Source organism: Mustela nivalis (genome assembly GCF_964662115.1).
Source record: "Mustela nivalis genome assembly, chromosome: 1".
NCBI lineage: Eukaryota > Metazoa > Chordata > Mammalia > Carnivora > Mustelidae > Mustela > Mustela nivalis.
The window spans coordinates 101,516,435-101,533,300 of record NC_139020.1 but is presented as its reverse complement, the minus strand read 5'-3'; the positions used below and the strand labels follow the sequence as shown (position 1 = coordinate 101,533,300).

General features: G+C 39.0%; 2 protein-coding genes across 3 annotated transcripts in view; one reads left to right on the top strand and one right to left on the bottom strand.

The window, feature by feature from the left end:
• Positions 1–9,181, bottom strand: part of LOC309871580 (uncharacterized protein) — a gene marked incomplete at its 5' end in the record, with an annotated part of 709,738 nt that extends 700,557 nt beyond the window's left edge. The window contains 2 exons of the mRNA XM_082744737.1: positions 7,436–7,494; positions 8,941–9,181. Coding sequence (XP_082600863.1) covers positions 7,436–7,494; positions 8,941–9,181 — 300 coding nt within the window. The remainder of the gene's footprint in view (positions 1–7,435; positions 7,495–8,940) is intronic.
• DNAJC19 (DnaJ heat shock protein family (Hsp40) member C19) lies at positions 9,001–14,305 on the top strand. 2 transcript variants are annotated; one of them, XM_082744755.1, is made up of 6 exons: positions 9,001–9,182; positions 9,991–10,042; positions 10,122–10,195; positions 11,876–11,955; positions 12,869–12,939; positions 14,155–14,305. In XM_082744755.1, the coding sequence occupies exons 1-6, from the start codon at positions 9,180–9,182 to the stop codon at positions 14,223–14,225; spliced, it is 351 nt and encodes a 116-aa protein (XP_082600881.1). In that variant the 5' UTR covers positions 9,001–9,179; the 3' UTR covers positions 14,226–14,305. The 2 variants fall into 2 exon arrangements, with proteins under 2 accessions (XP_082600881.1, XP_082600882.1); XM_082744756.1 differs by lacking the exon at positions 9,991–10,042 and having other exon boundaries at positions 9,065–9,182.
• The last annotated feature ends 2,561 nt before the right edge of the window (positions 14,306–16,866 follow it).

The following is a 16,866-nucleotide window of genomic DNA, read 5'->3' as shown; positions in this document are numbered from 1 at the left end:
CATGACACTATGGTACTAGCACAAAAACAGATACATAGATCAATGAACAGGAGAGTGAGTCCAGAAATCGACCCTCAACTCTATGGTCAACTAATCTTAGACCAAGCAAGAAAGAATGTCCAATGGAAAAAGACAGTCTCTTGAACAAATGGTGATGGGAAAATTGGATAGCCACATGCAAAAGAACTAAATGAACCATTACCTTACACCATACATAAAAATGGACTCAAAATGGATGAAGGACCTCAATGTGAGACAAGGATCCATCAAAATCTTTGAGCAGACCACAGGTAGCAACCTCTTCAACCTCAGCCACAGCAACTTCTTCCTCAAAACACCACCAAAGGCAAGGGAAGCAAGGGCAAAAATGAACTATTAGGGCTTCATCAAGATCAAAATATTTTGCACAGCAAAGGAAACAGTCAACAAAACCAAAAGACAATTGACAGAATGGGAGATATCAGATAAAGGGCTAGTATCCAAAATCTATAAAGAACTTATCAAACTGAACACCTAAAGAAGAAATTCTCCAGTCAAGAAATAGGCAGAAGACATGAACAGACATTTCAGCAAAGAAGACATCTAAATGGCCAACAGACATATGAAAAAGTGTTCCACATCACACAGCATCAGGGAAATACAAATCAAAACCACAATGAGATACCACCTCACACCAGTCAGAAAGGCTAAAATTAATAAGTCAGGAAATGACAGATGCTGGCGAGGATGCGGAGAAAGGGGAACCCTCCTACACTATTGGTAGGAATGCAAGCTGGTGCAACTACTCTGGAAAACAGCATGGAGGTTCCTCAAAAAGTTGAAAATAGAGCTACCCTATGACCCAGGAATCACACTACTGGGTATCTACCCTAGGATACAAATGTAGTGATCCAAAGGAGTATGTGCACCTGAATGTTTATAGCAGCGAAATCCACAAAGGTCAAACTATGGAACGAACCTACAAGTCCATCAACAGATGAATGGATAAAGAAGATGTGGTACACACACACACACACACACACACACACACACACACAATGGAATACTATGCAGCCATCAAAAGAAACAAAATCTTGTTATTTGTGACATGGACAGAACTAGAGGGTATTGTGCTGAGCGAAATAAGTCAATCAGAGAAAGATAATTATCATATGATCTCTCTTATAGGAGGAATCTGAGAGGCAGGGCAGGAGTTGTGGGGGTAGGGAATGAAAAAAATGAAACAAGATGTGATCAGGAGGAAGACAAACCATAAGAGACTCTTAATCTCAGGAAACAAAACTAAGGGTTGCTGGGGATGGAGGTGTATGGAAAGGATGGCTGGGTTATGGACATTAGGGAGGATATGTGCTATGGTGAGTGCTGTGAAATGTGTAAGACTGATGATTCACAGACCTGTACCCCTGGGACAAATAATACATTATATGCCAATTAAGAAAAAAAAAGAAAATGGTAAGAAATTTCTACTTTATATCCTAAGAGAAATTATGGTGAAAAATCAAATTGAGAAAAGGAAGAAACATATTAAAAGCTGAAAGGACCCCAACTTAAGATTCAGTGGTGGGGAAAAAAAAAGAATGGAACTGTACAAGAGTAAACCTGATGATGACTATGAAGATCCCAAAGATGCTGAAGCCATCAAAGAGACCCAGTGTATATGAAAGACTTCAATCTGAAGACAGCCTGAGACTATAAGATACCTCACCATATGAGAATAAATGTCACCAAGAAGAAAGAGAAACTTGGACAGCTAGATCCCCTGGTCCTCAAAGGGAATGCACATGAACAGGTGAATCCTCTCTCTCCAAGACCTCACAGTGGCTGTCATCAAGGAAACACAGTGCATGGTACAAGAACTGAAGAGCACTCAGTCGATTCTTCTCCTATCCAAGCATATCTCTATTCCCCAAATCCCCCAGATAGACCCAGGAAAAAGTCTAGAAAAGAGATTTCAGTATGATGATGAAACTCTCCTAGTTTTCAGGAATAGCAGATGAAGTGTCAGGATGAAAAGGCAGTGTCTTGCAGGCTCAAATGGAGGATTCCTCAGACTCTTCTGGAAAGGACAGTGCTCTGATGACATGAGATTCATTGCCTAGATCCTCAAAGGCATCAACACTCAGCCTAGATACTCCAAAGTTAATGGAATTTGAAAAATCAGATCCAACTGATATGAAGCTGGAGACTGTGAAAAGGGATGCGATTCAACACTTGTATATGCAACAGTATTTGACCAACAGGATCAAGGAACTGTTGCTTTTGATGCAGAACTCTATCTACCAAGACATCAGAAACTAAAACTAGATATTCAGATGAAATGATCTGACCTGCACCATATCACATTATTTCAAGAAATGTTTCTCCTCAAGAATTTTGAGAAACAAAAATGTACTTCAAGAGCACATTAATTCATTAGACAGAGAGGAACCAGATATGCAATGGAAAATAAATGAAATTCTTAACAAGATGGAAGAGAAAAAGAATGAAATTTCCAAGCTCCAGGACCAAGAAAAGGTACTCTATACCGGTATCCAAGCTTCGATTGGAGAAAACAATAAATTTTCTAATTTCCTCATTAAGGTCTTAAAGAGTACTAAGTGGATGAATAAAAAGAAGGTTGAAGGAGATGCTGATGATGTTGATGACAGTGATGAATCAAGTGAATAAGAATCCACCTGGGAAAGTGATGAGGATGAATATGAATCTCATGATGACGTTTTTGATGATTCTATTTGCCCAACAAATTGTGATATGGGTCTTTTTGACCAGGCCCTTCAACTCTAAGAGAAAGGCTGGACATTAAGGAGGTCTTAGCTGAAGAAAAGAAAATTATCAATAACATCAAAAAGGAATATGACACAATCCAAAAAAGTAAAAATTGTGGCAAGTAACCTGAATGTAGTGAAGAAGGCCCTAGAGGTTTACCAATGAGAGATGCAGAAGTACCTGAATGAACTGCCAGTTGTGATTCCACTCAAGCTCTACTGGATTGAGCATGCGGTATTTGGAGAAATACCTAATGATCCTTCTGGAACCTTGGTCTTTTCTAACCATTCCTTGGGATGGTCATAAGAACAAATTGTACAACTCCATGAGGAAAATTCCAAGCAACGAAAAGTTAACAAAGAATGTTGGAAGAGGTGTAAACAGCTTATCTAAGAAGAGATAGAGACAATGAAAAGGATAAGCAAAATGGAAGAAACAGTTCATCAAATAATAACCAACAAGTTTGGCTGTGGGATATACCCAGAAACCCCTCAGACAGTTTCTGTGAATATAACACTTGAAAAGCTAAAGATCAAGAAACTCTGAAAGGAATTATTGAATGCAAGGGAAGACATGGTAGGAAAAACTTGCTCATGTACAATGGGCATTGATGACAAAGACAAAGGAATATACCAAAAGTATCATCAGATGAATGATCAATATATCAAAAAGAGAAACATAATTCTTGGTTGAATAAACTCCAAAACCAGCAGAGTAATGGCTTCCAGGCCCAAGGAAAGCAGATATTGTGGCAAGGGAGAAGGTCACAGAACGGCTCCAAGTCTAGACAGAAAAGAGGAAGAGGTTGTTCTTTTGCATCAGATAGGTGGTCTTACCCTCTCACCCATACAGCCTCTACAAGAGAATAAGAAGAAGCCATGCATGGGCCTTTAAGTTTGCCTTTTTTCTCAAATCCATCCAAGATTTCTGACACATAGCTTATCAGAAGTTCTGTTTCATTGCCAGATGCAACAATCCTATTATTTTAAGTGAACTTACCAAAAAGTCTAAGACCAGATCTAGTCATAAAATTTTAATAATTTTTCTCCAGTTTGGTTATCTTAGAAAAGACTATAGGGGTACCTGGGTTGCTCAGTCATTAAGTGTCTGCCTTCGGCTCAGGTCATAATCCCAGGGTCCTGGGAGTGAGGCCCATACCAGGCTCCCAGCTCAGCAGGAAGCCTGCTTCTCCCTCTCTGGCTGTTTCTCTCTGTGTCAAATAAATAAAATATTAAAAAAAAAAAAGAAGAAGAACTGACTATTGTACCCAACATCTACTTCCAACTGAACTGAACCATTTTAGATCATTTTGGAACCCACTGGATTGAATATGGAGTCTTGGAAGGCTGTATTTCAAAACTGCAAGAAAGCATCTGTGACATATCATGTTTTAAGAAATTTGTCTCCTGGTTATCTCAAGGCTTAGCCATTGGCAAGACAAACTTAACAATCTGTGAGAAAACTTGGCTTTTTTTAATCCTTGAAAAATAAACTCTGATGTTAAGTATTTTTTGAGAGGACAAAAAAGAAAAGCACAATTCCAAGGGAGAAGAAGTGAATGAAAACTTGGACAAAGTAGCCAACAAAAGAAAAAGGGTCAAATCAGGCATGCAGGCCAAGCAGCCCTAATTCCTTAGAGTTGGTAATTTGTGACTGAAGATAGATTCAGAGCCATCAGAAAAACAAAACAATGCAGCAGAACTCATGTTTGTGAGAAATACGACACGGAGGAATATATTTCCTTTTTTTTTTTAATTTAAGGATTTTATTTGTTTATTTGACAGAGGTAGAGAGCACAACCAAGGGGAGCGGCAGGCAGAGGGAGAGGAGGAAGCAGGCTCCCCATCAGGCCCCTGGGATCATGACTTGAGCCAAAGGCAGATGCTTAACTGACTGAGCCACCCAGGTGCCTAGAGGAATATATTTCCTTGGTATCCATTGGGTTGACAGAATAACCTCATCTCATTGGAGCCTAAAACTGAAAGAATAATGAGACTCTAGAATTGTGGCGCCAGGTTAGAGAACTTTGACCCAAGCTGGGAAGGGCTAAATTAGAGAATACAGGTTGAGGAGAAAAGCTGAAGTAAAAATAGTATGCTCTCTGGGCGCCTGGGTGGCTCAGTGGGTTAAGGCCTCTGCTTTTGGCTCAGGTCATGATCCCAGGGTCCTGGGATCAAGCCCCACATCTGCTCTCTGCTCAGCAGGGAGCCTGCTTCCCCCCTCTCTCTCTGCCTGCCTCTCTGCCTACTTGTCATCTCTCTCTGTCAAAAAAATAAATAAAATCTTTTTTTTAAAAAAAAGTATGCCCTCCGAGCAGTTATGCTATTTAGATACTATATTCTTTACACATATTATCTAATTTCATTCTTAAAAACAATACAATGAAGTACTAGTATTACTTTGACTTTACAGAGGGGGAAACAAATTATGTAACTATTCTTCTATTGAACATTTATTCCATTTTTTCTATGCTGAATTAAACATTCATTTCATATTCTTAAAAAGAAAGGAAAATTACAAACTATTTGCCAACAATATCTTAGAACAAGAAACGTAAATCAGAATTCTGACATTGTTAACTTCACAGAGCAGTTATTTGAGGGCTCAGAATGCAAGACATGCAGACAGAGCAGTTTGCTTTGGACTTGCAGAAAGCAGGAGACTACCTAGTTTCCTGAATCACCTCTGGTTTCAGCAAACTCATCAGCTCTGAATGGATCAGAGCAGTATGTTTTAACAAAATGGAGAAGGCTTTTATCTAGAGGAGGCTTTTCTCTAAAGACATTTGCAGCTCTACTAATATTCTAAGTAGTCCCATAAATGACTTATGTCATTTTCTTCCATGTTCTATTCAAGTCATTCACTGTTTATTTTTTTACTTATTTATTAAAGAATCTTTATTTATTTGACAGCAAGTGAGCACAAGTACCGGGCGTGGCAGAGGGCAAAGGAGAAGCAGGGACTCCCTGCTGGGAATCTGCCGAGGGGCTGGATCCCAGGATCCCAGGACTCTGGGATCATGACCTGAGTCCAAGGCAGGCCCTTAACTGACTGAGCCACTCAGGTGCCCCTCATTTGCTTTTTTAAATACAGGTCTAAAAGTAATGATAGGTTAGGGACACCTGGGTGGCTCAGTGGGTTAAACAGCTGCCTTTAGCTGAGGTCATGATCCCAGAGTCCTCAGATGGAGTCCCGCACGGGGCTCCTTGCTCAGCCAGGAGTCTGCTTCTCCCTCTTCCTCTGACTGCCACTCTGCCTGCCTGTGTGCATGCTCGCTCTCTCTCGCTCTCTCTCTCTGATAAATAAATAAATAAAATACTTTTAAAAATAAATAAAAGTAATGATAGGTTAAATCACTCTGAGAGATCATCTCTAACAATCACTTTTGATTGTGCATAACAATTTAAACTAATTTGAGAGTGTCATTTTCATTTCAGGCTAAGTGGTCGTGGGAATTCATGGCTATACCCACCTAAGAATGATCTCACTGATATTTGGATTCCTATTAGTGATAGAACATAGCACTTAAGATTCAGAGCTCTATGGATACATATTAATGAGCTACTCCACTGAGCTGTCCCAGAATATAAATTGATTACCAAGAAAGAAAGGTGAAGAAGGCAATATAGCATCAATGCAGAAAGTGACTTAGCAATGTCAAGTCCTCCTAACCTGACAAGGCTGCTGTTCTGTCCCCGAAATTATATAGGATTTGTTTCCTTTTGAAGATTCTTTCATATTCCTATTTAAGAGGTCTGAATAGATTGTACCTATTACTATAAATATTTGGTGTAGTTGCTTCTCTATTGAAGAATCTTTGTCACTTTCTCACTGTACACCCTAAACTATGTTTGCCTTTCAAGCACATAAAAAAATGTGCTAGTCATAAAAAAGTAACAATAAACAAATACACATTAAATTCAATGTGTATTTGTGTGTGCATATGTGTGAGTTTCTGTGTGTGTGTGTGTGTGTGTGTGTGTGTCCAAGTATGTATTTGTTCTCTGGGTCACAATATAAAATATATTTCTTACTAAGAGTCATGGTCAAGAAGTATTTGAAGGGCACAATCAAGAATACTTCTCTGTAACTCTCACCTCTCATTTATTCCTCCCCAAGAAGTTATTTACCTGACTGGCAAATTTGGGAGAAGAAATTGAGCCAAGTCCTTTCTCATTCTCTTATCCCACAAGTTCTCTCTTTTGTCTTTTCCTACTCTCTGTAGTAGGCTAAATAAAAGCCACCCAAAAGATCAGGTCCTAAAATCAGGAATCTGTAAATTATATCTCTCTTTTTTTAAAAAAAAGATTTTATTTATTTGACAGAGATCACAAGTAGGCAGAGAGGCAGGCAGAGAGAGGAGGAAGCAGGCTCCCCGCTGAGGAGAGCGCCCGATGTGGGGCTCGATCCCAGGACCCTGGGATCATGACCTGAGCCGAAGGCAGAGGCTTTAACCCACTGAGCCACCCAGGTACCCCTATAAATGATATCTTATATGGCAAAGTCTTTGCAGCTATGATTAAGGATTTTGAGTTGTGGAGATTATCCAGGATTATAGCCTTGTACCTTAAATCTAATTATATGTATCCTTTAAAAGGAGGAAGGGGAGAATCTACACACAAGAAAGCCAATATGAAGACAGAGTAGAGAGTGATTTCAAGATACTGACCTTCCTTGAAGATTGAAGTGATGCGTCACAAGTCAAGGAATGCTGGCAGTCATCAGAAGCTAGAAGAAGCAAGGAATGATTATCCATTCATCAGTTTGTGGAAATTTCAAAAGATTACTTTTATAGCTTCTTTCCAAGTGCTTAGTGGGAAGGGAGAAGATTATCAGACTTACAACCATGAGTGAGGTATGAGAATTGGAAGGGCCTCTGCACACCAATTTGTACTTCAACATGCCTCATAATAATAATGGCCAACACACTAAGCAATAATGACATGCAGAGAATACCATGTACATAATTCTCTATCCTCACAAAAATTTGGTAAGGTAGTTATCATTACCCTTGTTTTACACATGAGAAAACTCAGAGTCAGAAATAACTTATCTAAAGTCATACAACACTAGTGAAAGAACTAGGTTGTACATCTATTTTGACTTGCCCCCACAAACAGCCCTGTCCATTTCAAGTGTCTCCCTACATTGCCTATCCTTGGTTTCCTAAGACTGGGCTTCTGTATGTTAACCTGTTCCTCAGGCAAGCTATGTGCTGTAGTTTGTACATACCAAAAATATACATAATAAAAATTCTTTACATAAGAAATTTTGGTTGACAAAATAAATTACATTAAAAAATTGCAGGGCTAGAATTCTTAAAGACCCAAATGCAGAATCTTTTTACAGATGAGTACAACAAAGCCAGCAAATTTGCATATGTGTCTAATATGCAGTCAGCTCATCAAAGCAGAATTTCATCGCAGTGTAAACCGATTGCTAATACTTTGTAAGTTCTAAGTGGAAAGCAACTCCAAACTTATTTGATCATCCAAACATTGTTAAGCTTCCATTAATGTCTCCATTACTTTCCTCTTCTCAAGCATTTATGCAGGGATATATGAAACTGATGCCCTGTAATGGCAACACCAAACCCTAGTTTTTGAGGAGAAGAAGAGAAATTTTAAACAGCATTTTTCAGTTGTGGGGGATTTGGGAATCCCATGATCATGATATTAACTGACTTTGAAGTGAGAATTCCATTCTACAAAACCCTAAATATTTACACAAAGTTCTGACAAGTCACAAATCAAAATAAAATTCTTTCAAGAGAATGCTACCGAGCACCGCTGAAACACATTTTGGTTTGTCGTTTTGGTTTTCTGGGACATATTTTCGTCTGCCATACTGGCCTGCCACATATTTATTTCGCTTCACGGTGTAACTGTTACGGTATTTTTAAGGATATTCATTACCCCTGTCAGTTATAAACAAAATAAAAGGCGAATGCAAGTGTTGAAAAGTGAGGGGGGGGGATGGGGATTCGGAACGCGTTCTGAGTAAGGCTACACAGTATTTGTTTTCGCCCTTCTGCACCAGTACCTTTCCCCACAGGTATTCCCGAACACCTTCGTGCCGGTAGCAAAGGGCAAAACATACAGAAGCCCCAGCTGGGAGTCCAAATAAGGAGGCGATCCGCCCACCCACCAACCAATCCGAAGTTGTTTTCTGCACCTGCCCACTGCTTGAACGCCCTTTCCCCTCTGGCCCGCGGCGGCCCCGTTTTACGACAGTTTTCCGATCTTTTTGCGGCCTCTACTGCCGTATTTCCTGGGGCTCCTGTGTCTGGGTGGTTTGTATCTGTTCGGGGTGGCCGCGTTGCTGTCTGTTGGAGGAGTGGGAATTGGTGGCCGCGGCCTTGGGGCTGGGATGAACCGCACTCTCGGTGGAGGCCGGGGAGCCAAGCCAGAGCCATGGTGAGTCGCCCTTCTGGTCTCCTTAGCAATCCCAGGCCCAGGACTCAATCTCAAGTCGCGACCTCGGAGGAAGGGAGCCGAGGTTGTGTCCCCACTGCGACTGTGGGCTGCAGATGTAGGGCCCCAGAGAGCCGCACCCCTCCAGGACACAATCCTTGAGGGCCTTTATGGTCTTAACATGGCTCCAGTCCCTGGTTCGTCGTCCACGCGGTTTAGTGATTAGTGGAAACGCATTTGATTGTACTTGCCCTTACCCTGACACAGCTCACAGTACCTTCTCTGCTTCGCTCTTTCTCCTTGGCCCTTGCCGACACATCTTTTCTCTATTCCTGAATACATTTGGGCCTCCGTACAGTGAGGGTGAGACGACACAGTGCCAAAGGCGCTGTGAAAAGCTAGTCTTCTAGGTAAGCCCACGTTTAACGTTGAAACATGTCAAAATTCTGCAGTGTCTAAATAGTTCTCTAGCGGAAACTTTATTTCCGTTGTAATTGATGGAACATTAATGTAGCTTCATCTGCCCTGAGGTGCAAGAGGTTTTCAAAGGGATGGTAGTCATCATCTTCGCTGTTGTGAATTAAACAAATCCTCTCGCTGTTATCTTTCACAGTGAAAATCCCATACTTTACAATGAGCTGGAGATAAAAGTTGCAGTCCTTTTAAAGGATGATGGGCAGACTATTTTCTCCCTATAGGTTGTTTCTCCCTTTGAAATAAAACTTAAAAGAGTTCGGGATGGGACAACGGGTATGATAGGGAGGGGTGAGAATTCCAGAAGTCAGTTACTTACTCTGCTTCCCCTTACCAGGCAAGTACAGTGGTAGCAGTTGGACTGACCATTGCTGCTGCAGGATTTGCAGGTTTGTTTATGATTTGGGAGTGGAAATGAAGTAGGGGAGGTTGGAGATTTTTTAATTATTTTATTGCTTTTGTTTTTAGGCCGTTACGTTTTGCAAGCCATGAAACATATGGAGCCTCAAGTAAAACAAGTTTTTCAGAGTTTACCAAAATCTGTAAGACTTACTAAACATTTTTGCTAATTCTTTGCTACCTGTGTTTGAAGCCTAGAGTCACACTTGAAGAGGGTAAATTTCCAAACATCCATGAAATTTTAAGAGATTGCTTTGGGTCCCTTCTCTTGCTTCCCACAAAGATGGTTTAGACGTTCTGAGCTTTGCAATGTTATCCTCAAAAATCAAATGTTTTATATGACAGACTTGGGGCTGAGGTATTAACAATTCCAGTATCATGAAAGTTACTATTATTGTTTAGATACTATTAACCTCATCATTTGTCCAAATACTTGCCTTATCTGCTCTGCATGACAAACATGGAGTGATCTAGGGATCTGAAGTGATCCATCTTAACTGTGTGGCCCTGGCACTATCTAATTCTTGGGTAGCTGGATTTAAGTAGGCTATAAAGTACCTACTGCTGGAGTTAAGTAGGCTATAGAATATGAGTGGATGTAATGTTTGGCTCTAACAGCTTGTTCAGTACTTTTTATTTTTGTGACTGAATGTGACAGAATAGGGTGATGGTAGATTTTACCAATATGATTTCTGATGTAACAAGGTCAGCAGAGCTGGTAGCCTGATTTTCTCAATACATATCTTAAAAGTCGTTTTAGTAGTTAACCTTTACCCTCAAAATACCCTTGAACCACTCACCTGAAAAGATCTCCAAATCCAAAGCACTTGTTTTTCTAACGTATAGTCATATTCTTAGGTTTTTTTTTTTTTTTTAAACACAGAAAGATTGAGCACAAGCAGGTGGAATAGCAGGCAGAAGGAGAAGCAGGCTCCCCACTGAGCAGGAGCCCAATGTGGGACTTGATCCCAGGATCCTGGGATCACAACCTGAGCCAAAGGCCATCCTTAACCAACTGAGCCACTCAGGCGCCCCTCAGATCAAATGTTTTAAATGTTATCTTAAAGACTTTATTTAAGAGAGAGAGCACAAAAGAAGGGAGGGTCAGAGGGAGAAGCGGACTCCTCGCTAAGTAGAGAGCCTGATGCTGACCTCCATCCTGGTACTCTGGGCTCATGACCTCAGCTGAAGGCAGATGCTTAACCAACTAAGCCTCCAGGTGCCCCTCTTAAATAAGTTTTGTTTTTTTTTTTAAGATTTTTGTTTATTTATTTATTTGACAGAGGGAGAGAGAGAGAGAGAGAGATGGCAAGTAGGCAGAGAGAGTTTTGTTTTTTTTTTTAAGATTTTTGTTTATTTATTTATTTGACAGAGGGAGAGAGAGAGAGAGAGAGATGGCAAGTAGGCAGAGAGAGAGAGGAAGGGAAGCAGGCTCCCTGCTGAGCAGAGAGCCCGATGCGGGCCTCGATCCCCGGATCCTGAGATCATGACCTGAGCTGAAGGCAGAGGCTTAACCCACTGAGCCAGCCAGGCGCCCCCAGGTGCCCCTCTTAGATCAAATTTTTATCTAATAACACAGCTAACTTTATTCCCAGAAGAACTGGCTTTGAAGCACACAGTTCTTTTGTCTTAAATTTTTAAGATCGTTCTTCTGGGGGAAGAAAAATGGATGTTCATTAAAATACTTGTTGCTATTTATAAAACTAAAATGCTGCTGCAAGAGTTAAGGTTCTCTGAAATGTCTAAATTTTTCTGCTAAGAACATTTTCAACACTTAGCAATTTTATACTAATCTATTTTTATGAATGCATTTCCTCTTTCAGGCCTTCAGTGGTGGCTATTATAGAGGTGGGTTTGAACCCAAAATGACAAAACGGGAAGCAGCATTAATACTAGGCATAAGGTAATTTCTAATATTTGTAACATTTTTCTACAACTCTAGAACTATGAGCAAATATAAAAAGACCTTTTATTGTCATAAAAGTGTTACACACATTTTAAGATCTAAACACTCCCTACAAAAGTCCAATGAGAAGGCACACTGGCACATAAGCACTTTTTAATTCACTGATAGGCTTTTAAACCAATAATAGCAGTGTACAATGTTGTTATAACTTTTTTTTGTAGTGAAAATCTCCATTTCCAGATACTTAAACAAGCTTTCTTTTTAAAAAATCCCAACTAATTTTTTAGTATTTTATTTGAGAGAGAGAACGCACGAGAGCGCTCACGCCATGAGGGTGGGGAGGAGCAGAGGGAGAAGTAGCAGACTCCGTGCTAAGCTCAGAGATCAGGGCGGTGCTCTACCCCAGAACACCAAGATCATGACCTGAACCAAAGTCGTTAAGCCAGAAACTTAACCGACTGAGCTTCCCAGGTGCCCCTTAACTAATTTCTTAAGAATGCCCTATTTGGGGGACCTGGGTGGCTTAGTCAAGATTAACTGTCTGCCTTGGCTCAGGTCATGATCAAGCCCCAGGTCCTAGGATTAAGCCCCAGTTAGGGCTCCCTGCCCCCTTCAGGAGTCTGCTTCTCCCTCTTCTTTGCTCCTTCCCTTTATCCCTCTTATGCGCTTTTGCTCTCAAATAAAATCTATTTAAAAAAAAAAAAAAGAAAAAGAAAAGCCTCATTTTCCTAAGGAACTATTTAGTACCCTCATTCAGAAGATTCATCATCCTTATAGGTTAGGAAGAGGCTCCTAAACCACTTTTCATAGTGCTGTGTCGTTGACTCGTTTCAGTCACTTTAATTAGCCTTTGTGTATAATTTTTTGATAGGATTCAGAAGTAAATTCTATCCTTTTCTTCTTAAATTAGTCCTACTGCCAATAAAGGAAAAATAAGAGATGCTCATCGACGAATTATGCTTTTAAATCACCCAGACAAGGGTAAGTAGTCATTAAATTCTTGTACATGTTTTTAAGTCACTGTTAGCTAGTGGAATAACTTAATTCTTGGCTATTCCGAAGGAAATGCCTAAATCTCTGTGAGCGCTGTTGCCTAGGCTGGATCCATCCATTTTCCAGTGTCTTAAAAAGAATAAATCCTGAGTGAGAAATTCATGAATAATAAGCTTACCTAGTAACCACTGTAATTTTAAAGTAGTGATAAGCATTACTATTTTCAGATCTGCAAAGTGATAAAATATGACTACTAGTTTAAATACTATCAATATTGCAGTTTTTGGTTGGGGGAGGGGTCTATATTAAAGGAAATGCTAAGTTTCAGTTAAGGAAACTAAAAACTTAGTTTTCTGTCCATTTAGACCTTTGAACTAGAGGTTACCTGTTTAGAAACCTGTAAGATTTGTTTCTGATACATTTCTAAGCAGACTTGGCTGTGTTGAAAGCAAAAAATTACTAGGAATACAAAACTACAGACCTAAAATCCATGTTCCATTGCTCAAAAAAGGATAGGCCCTTCATTAAGAATGTTTGGCATTTAAACATGGCTGTGATTGTTTGGTATCAGACTGCATTAGCCTTTACAAAATTTAGCTTCTGTTGAAGGGCTTCTGATTTACATTTAGTGTGGAGCCTATAAAGGTCTATTTTCTTATTGGGATGTTGACGCTTGCTGCTCTGAGAACTACATCTTGAGAATCAGTGCTCCAGCAGAGTAGTAGGAAAGCACCCATAGGTATCATGAAGGCACAACAGGAACAGAGAAAAGCTGTGAAGGACAGAAATAGAGTGGGGTCTTTCCAACAAAGCTCAGAAACCTCTGAGAACCATGTTTTCAAAGTAACGTGGTACAATAAACTCATGTTCATTTATGACTTCTAATCCTCATAAATAGTAACTTATACTATTTCAAGGTCACATATGTGGGGTCTTTTTAAAATTGTTTCTATCAGTTAAGTTTTTAAAAGTGCCGTTTATGTGGAAATCTTCATGTGAATTCATTTCCCATTTGCCAAATATATTACAGTTTGGTCCGTGGTTGCTGTGTCATGGTTATTTTAAAAAGTCAAAATACCATGTCTGCTAATTCCACCTTGAAAGGTGGGATAAGCAGTAGGGATCCTTGAAACAATAGGTTTTCACCAAGCAGAAATTGAGAAGCCATATTAAAACTATTCCTTTTTCTCTTTCTTCCTACAGGAGGATCTCCTTATATAGCAGCCAAAATCAATGAAGCTAAAGATTTACTAGAAGGTCAAGCTAAAAAATGAAGTAAATGTGTGATGAATTTTAAGTTCTTGTTAGTTTATGTATACGAGTGTTAGCTTTTTATAATAAAATGCCTCAAAGCCACAAATTTTAAAAATGATTTAGTACAAACTAAACCAAAAAAGTTTTTTCTTTGAATGTGAGAATTTTAAATTACATATAGAATATCTGGATTTAACATTCAGTTATTATAAAAACCATTTGAATAGAAATAGACCTTCTCTGGCTTTGAAGGAGCCCCCAATCTAATGATACACTGAAAAATTGGTAATTAAAATACAGTGATCCTGTGAAGGAATGTACAGAGGTTGTTATAGGAGGGATTCATCTTATTGGGAGAAACGGCTGCTCAAAGTTCAGAAAATCAACCCCACTGCTTTGGAACCTTAAATTTAAAAGTGAGTTTAGCCACAGCTTTGACGTTAAGAAATATAACTATATCCCTAATATAATTGACAGAACTTAGATTTAATACAGTAAAAACTGTTAACAGTATAAGATTAGACAGCAGAGGCCTTGTTTCTAATCAAGAAGTATTTACATTGAACTAGCCACTTAAACTGAAAGTTTATAAATTGAGGGTTTTTTAATGTAAGTTGTTACATTTGTTATCAAGCTTAAACATAATTAGCAAAACTAAAAACTGATATGCTCTCATTTATGGTAAACATTCAGCATGGACTATTGAATTTATTAAGTCATAAATGTTACTTAAATAACATTTATGGTAAGTGGCTGAGACTATTGGTCTAATATAAAATATAGAAGGATCTGAACCAGAGGACATGTGAAGACATCTGAAGTAGAAGTCTGTGGCCTGTAGCAGGAATATTATCATTGGCTCTAAGATGGTAAATCATACTACCTATCATCTGAACTTTAACATCTTAAGAGTTCTTAGTAATGGAAAATCCAGGACTCTCAAAGTCAGTTAAGATTAGTTTGGTGTTGGAATGTGTTTACTGGCACTTCAGATTTGGGCACTTCAGATCTGTTCTTTAGTTTTCCACCATTTCCTTAAAATCTGATTAAGTCTACTTGTTATGATTTAGAGCAGGAGAAAGCACCAGCTTAACACAGCCATGGCTTTTATGTAGAATAAATCTTTCTAGTTATTTCTAGGGATAAGGGATATGAAGGTACACTATTATTCAAAATAGTAATGTCTTATGAAGTTAACTGAGAACACTGAAATGAGCAAATACTGAACCATGTGTTCATAGGGGAAATAAAGGTTACTCTGAATCTCTGGGTCATGTTTTTATCAGCCAGTCAATATTTAACCTTGTCTGTCTTTACTTAGAAAGACACCTCATGTTGATTCATTAACATTAAACTTAGAGCCAGCACTAACTCCTGTCATTACATCACAGCCTTCTTGTGTTTAGGAAGATTAGGCAACATTTCACTAAGCTTGAAGGCCATCTTAAATAGGAAAATCACTAATAAGCACAAAAATGTGAAAAAAACAGCGTTAACTGGACCACAGAAGGGATGTTTATCTACAGTATGGTAAAATAAGGCAAGCATAACTATGGGCATTGGGGGATTTAAAATTTTCACCACTCTGCATGTCCACAAATGAGCAGGAAAGTACCTTGAGTACTGATTTTGGGATTACAAATTTTAGCAAACAGATGAATTTGCAAGTAAGATTATCTGCTAATGATGAGGCTCTATTTTGTCTTACTAACTTTTGTTTCAGTCTTTTGGACTAAACAAATTTCTTTAAGAAGAGATTAAAAGTTAAAAGCAAATTTCTTAAGGACAATAGAACTATGGGCTAATATACCCAGAGGCAATGAAGCATTAACCCTAAAAGGGAAAACATCATGTAGTGGGTATATTTTCAGGTGTTTAGTGCAAATAGCACACCTGTTTTAAAGCAACTATTAAAACAATGAAAAATACTTCAAAATAACACTAATAACACAAAATAACACAATAGAGCACATATTTCTGTCATAGTAAAGTTTTATTTCTTCGAGGCTTACCTTTAAGTAGAAGAATCCACAGTTCATTGTAGATTATGAGCCAGACCTACCATTTTTCTTGGGAAAAAAGTCACCTGTGTGAGGGGTCTAGAACATAGTGGGTAACTGGTTCAAGTATGACCTGTGTGAAAGAGCCTTCATCTTTTAATGTTTTTTTTTTTTAAACAAAATACTTGATTTGTAATGTTATTGACTACTTACAGTGTACTAGCATTGTGCTATAAGCAAACATTTAAGTATGTTTTACAAGTAAGGAAACAATATTGTGAAGTTAAGTAATGCTGATCTTTCTCAAACCTAAAGTCCACGTGTCGTTAACCTGCACTGTGATACCTGTCACAAACTTGGTAACCAGGAATGTATCCCTTGGTGGTAATGAAATTTGAGTCTGAGAGCTGTCATTACACCTTTGGCTTGTGGCCTTTTTATCAGTATATTTTTTCTTCTTCAAGGGGGAGGTAGGTATGCACACAGCACTAACAGATAAGAGGTGCAGTTTCAAGTCAAACTTAGTAGTAGCCAGGCTTTGAGTATACTACCTACATGCTTAGGCCTCTGCCCTCCCATCGGTTAATGGCCACCTTAAAAAGTGAGGGTTCCTCCACATTTTATGGGCAGGGAACCAAAAATAAATTATTTCAGAGGTTAC

Bases quoted from the DNA above. Each gene is read 5' to 3' on its own strand.
- DNAJC19 (XM_082744755.1), top strand. The intron at 10,043-10,121 runs GTTTGTTTATGA...TTTTGTTTTTAG, and splicing joins TGCTGCTGCAGGATTTGCAG to GCCGTTACGTTTTGCAAGCC. The intron at 10,196-11,875 runs GTAAGACTTACT...TTCCTCTTTCAG, and splicing joins TTCAGAGTTTACCAAAATCT to GCCTTCAGTGGTGGCTATTA.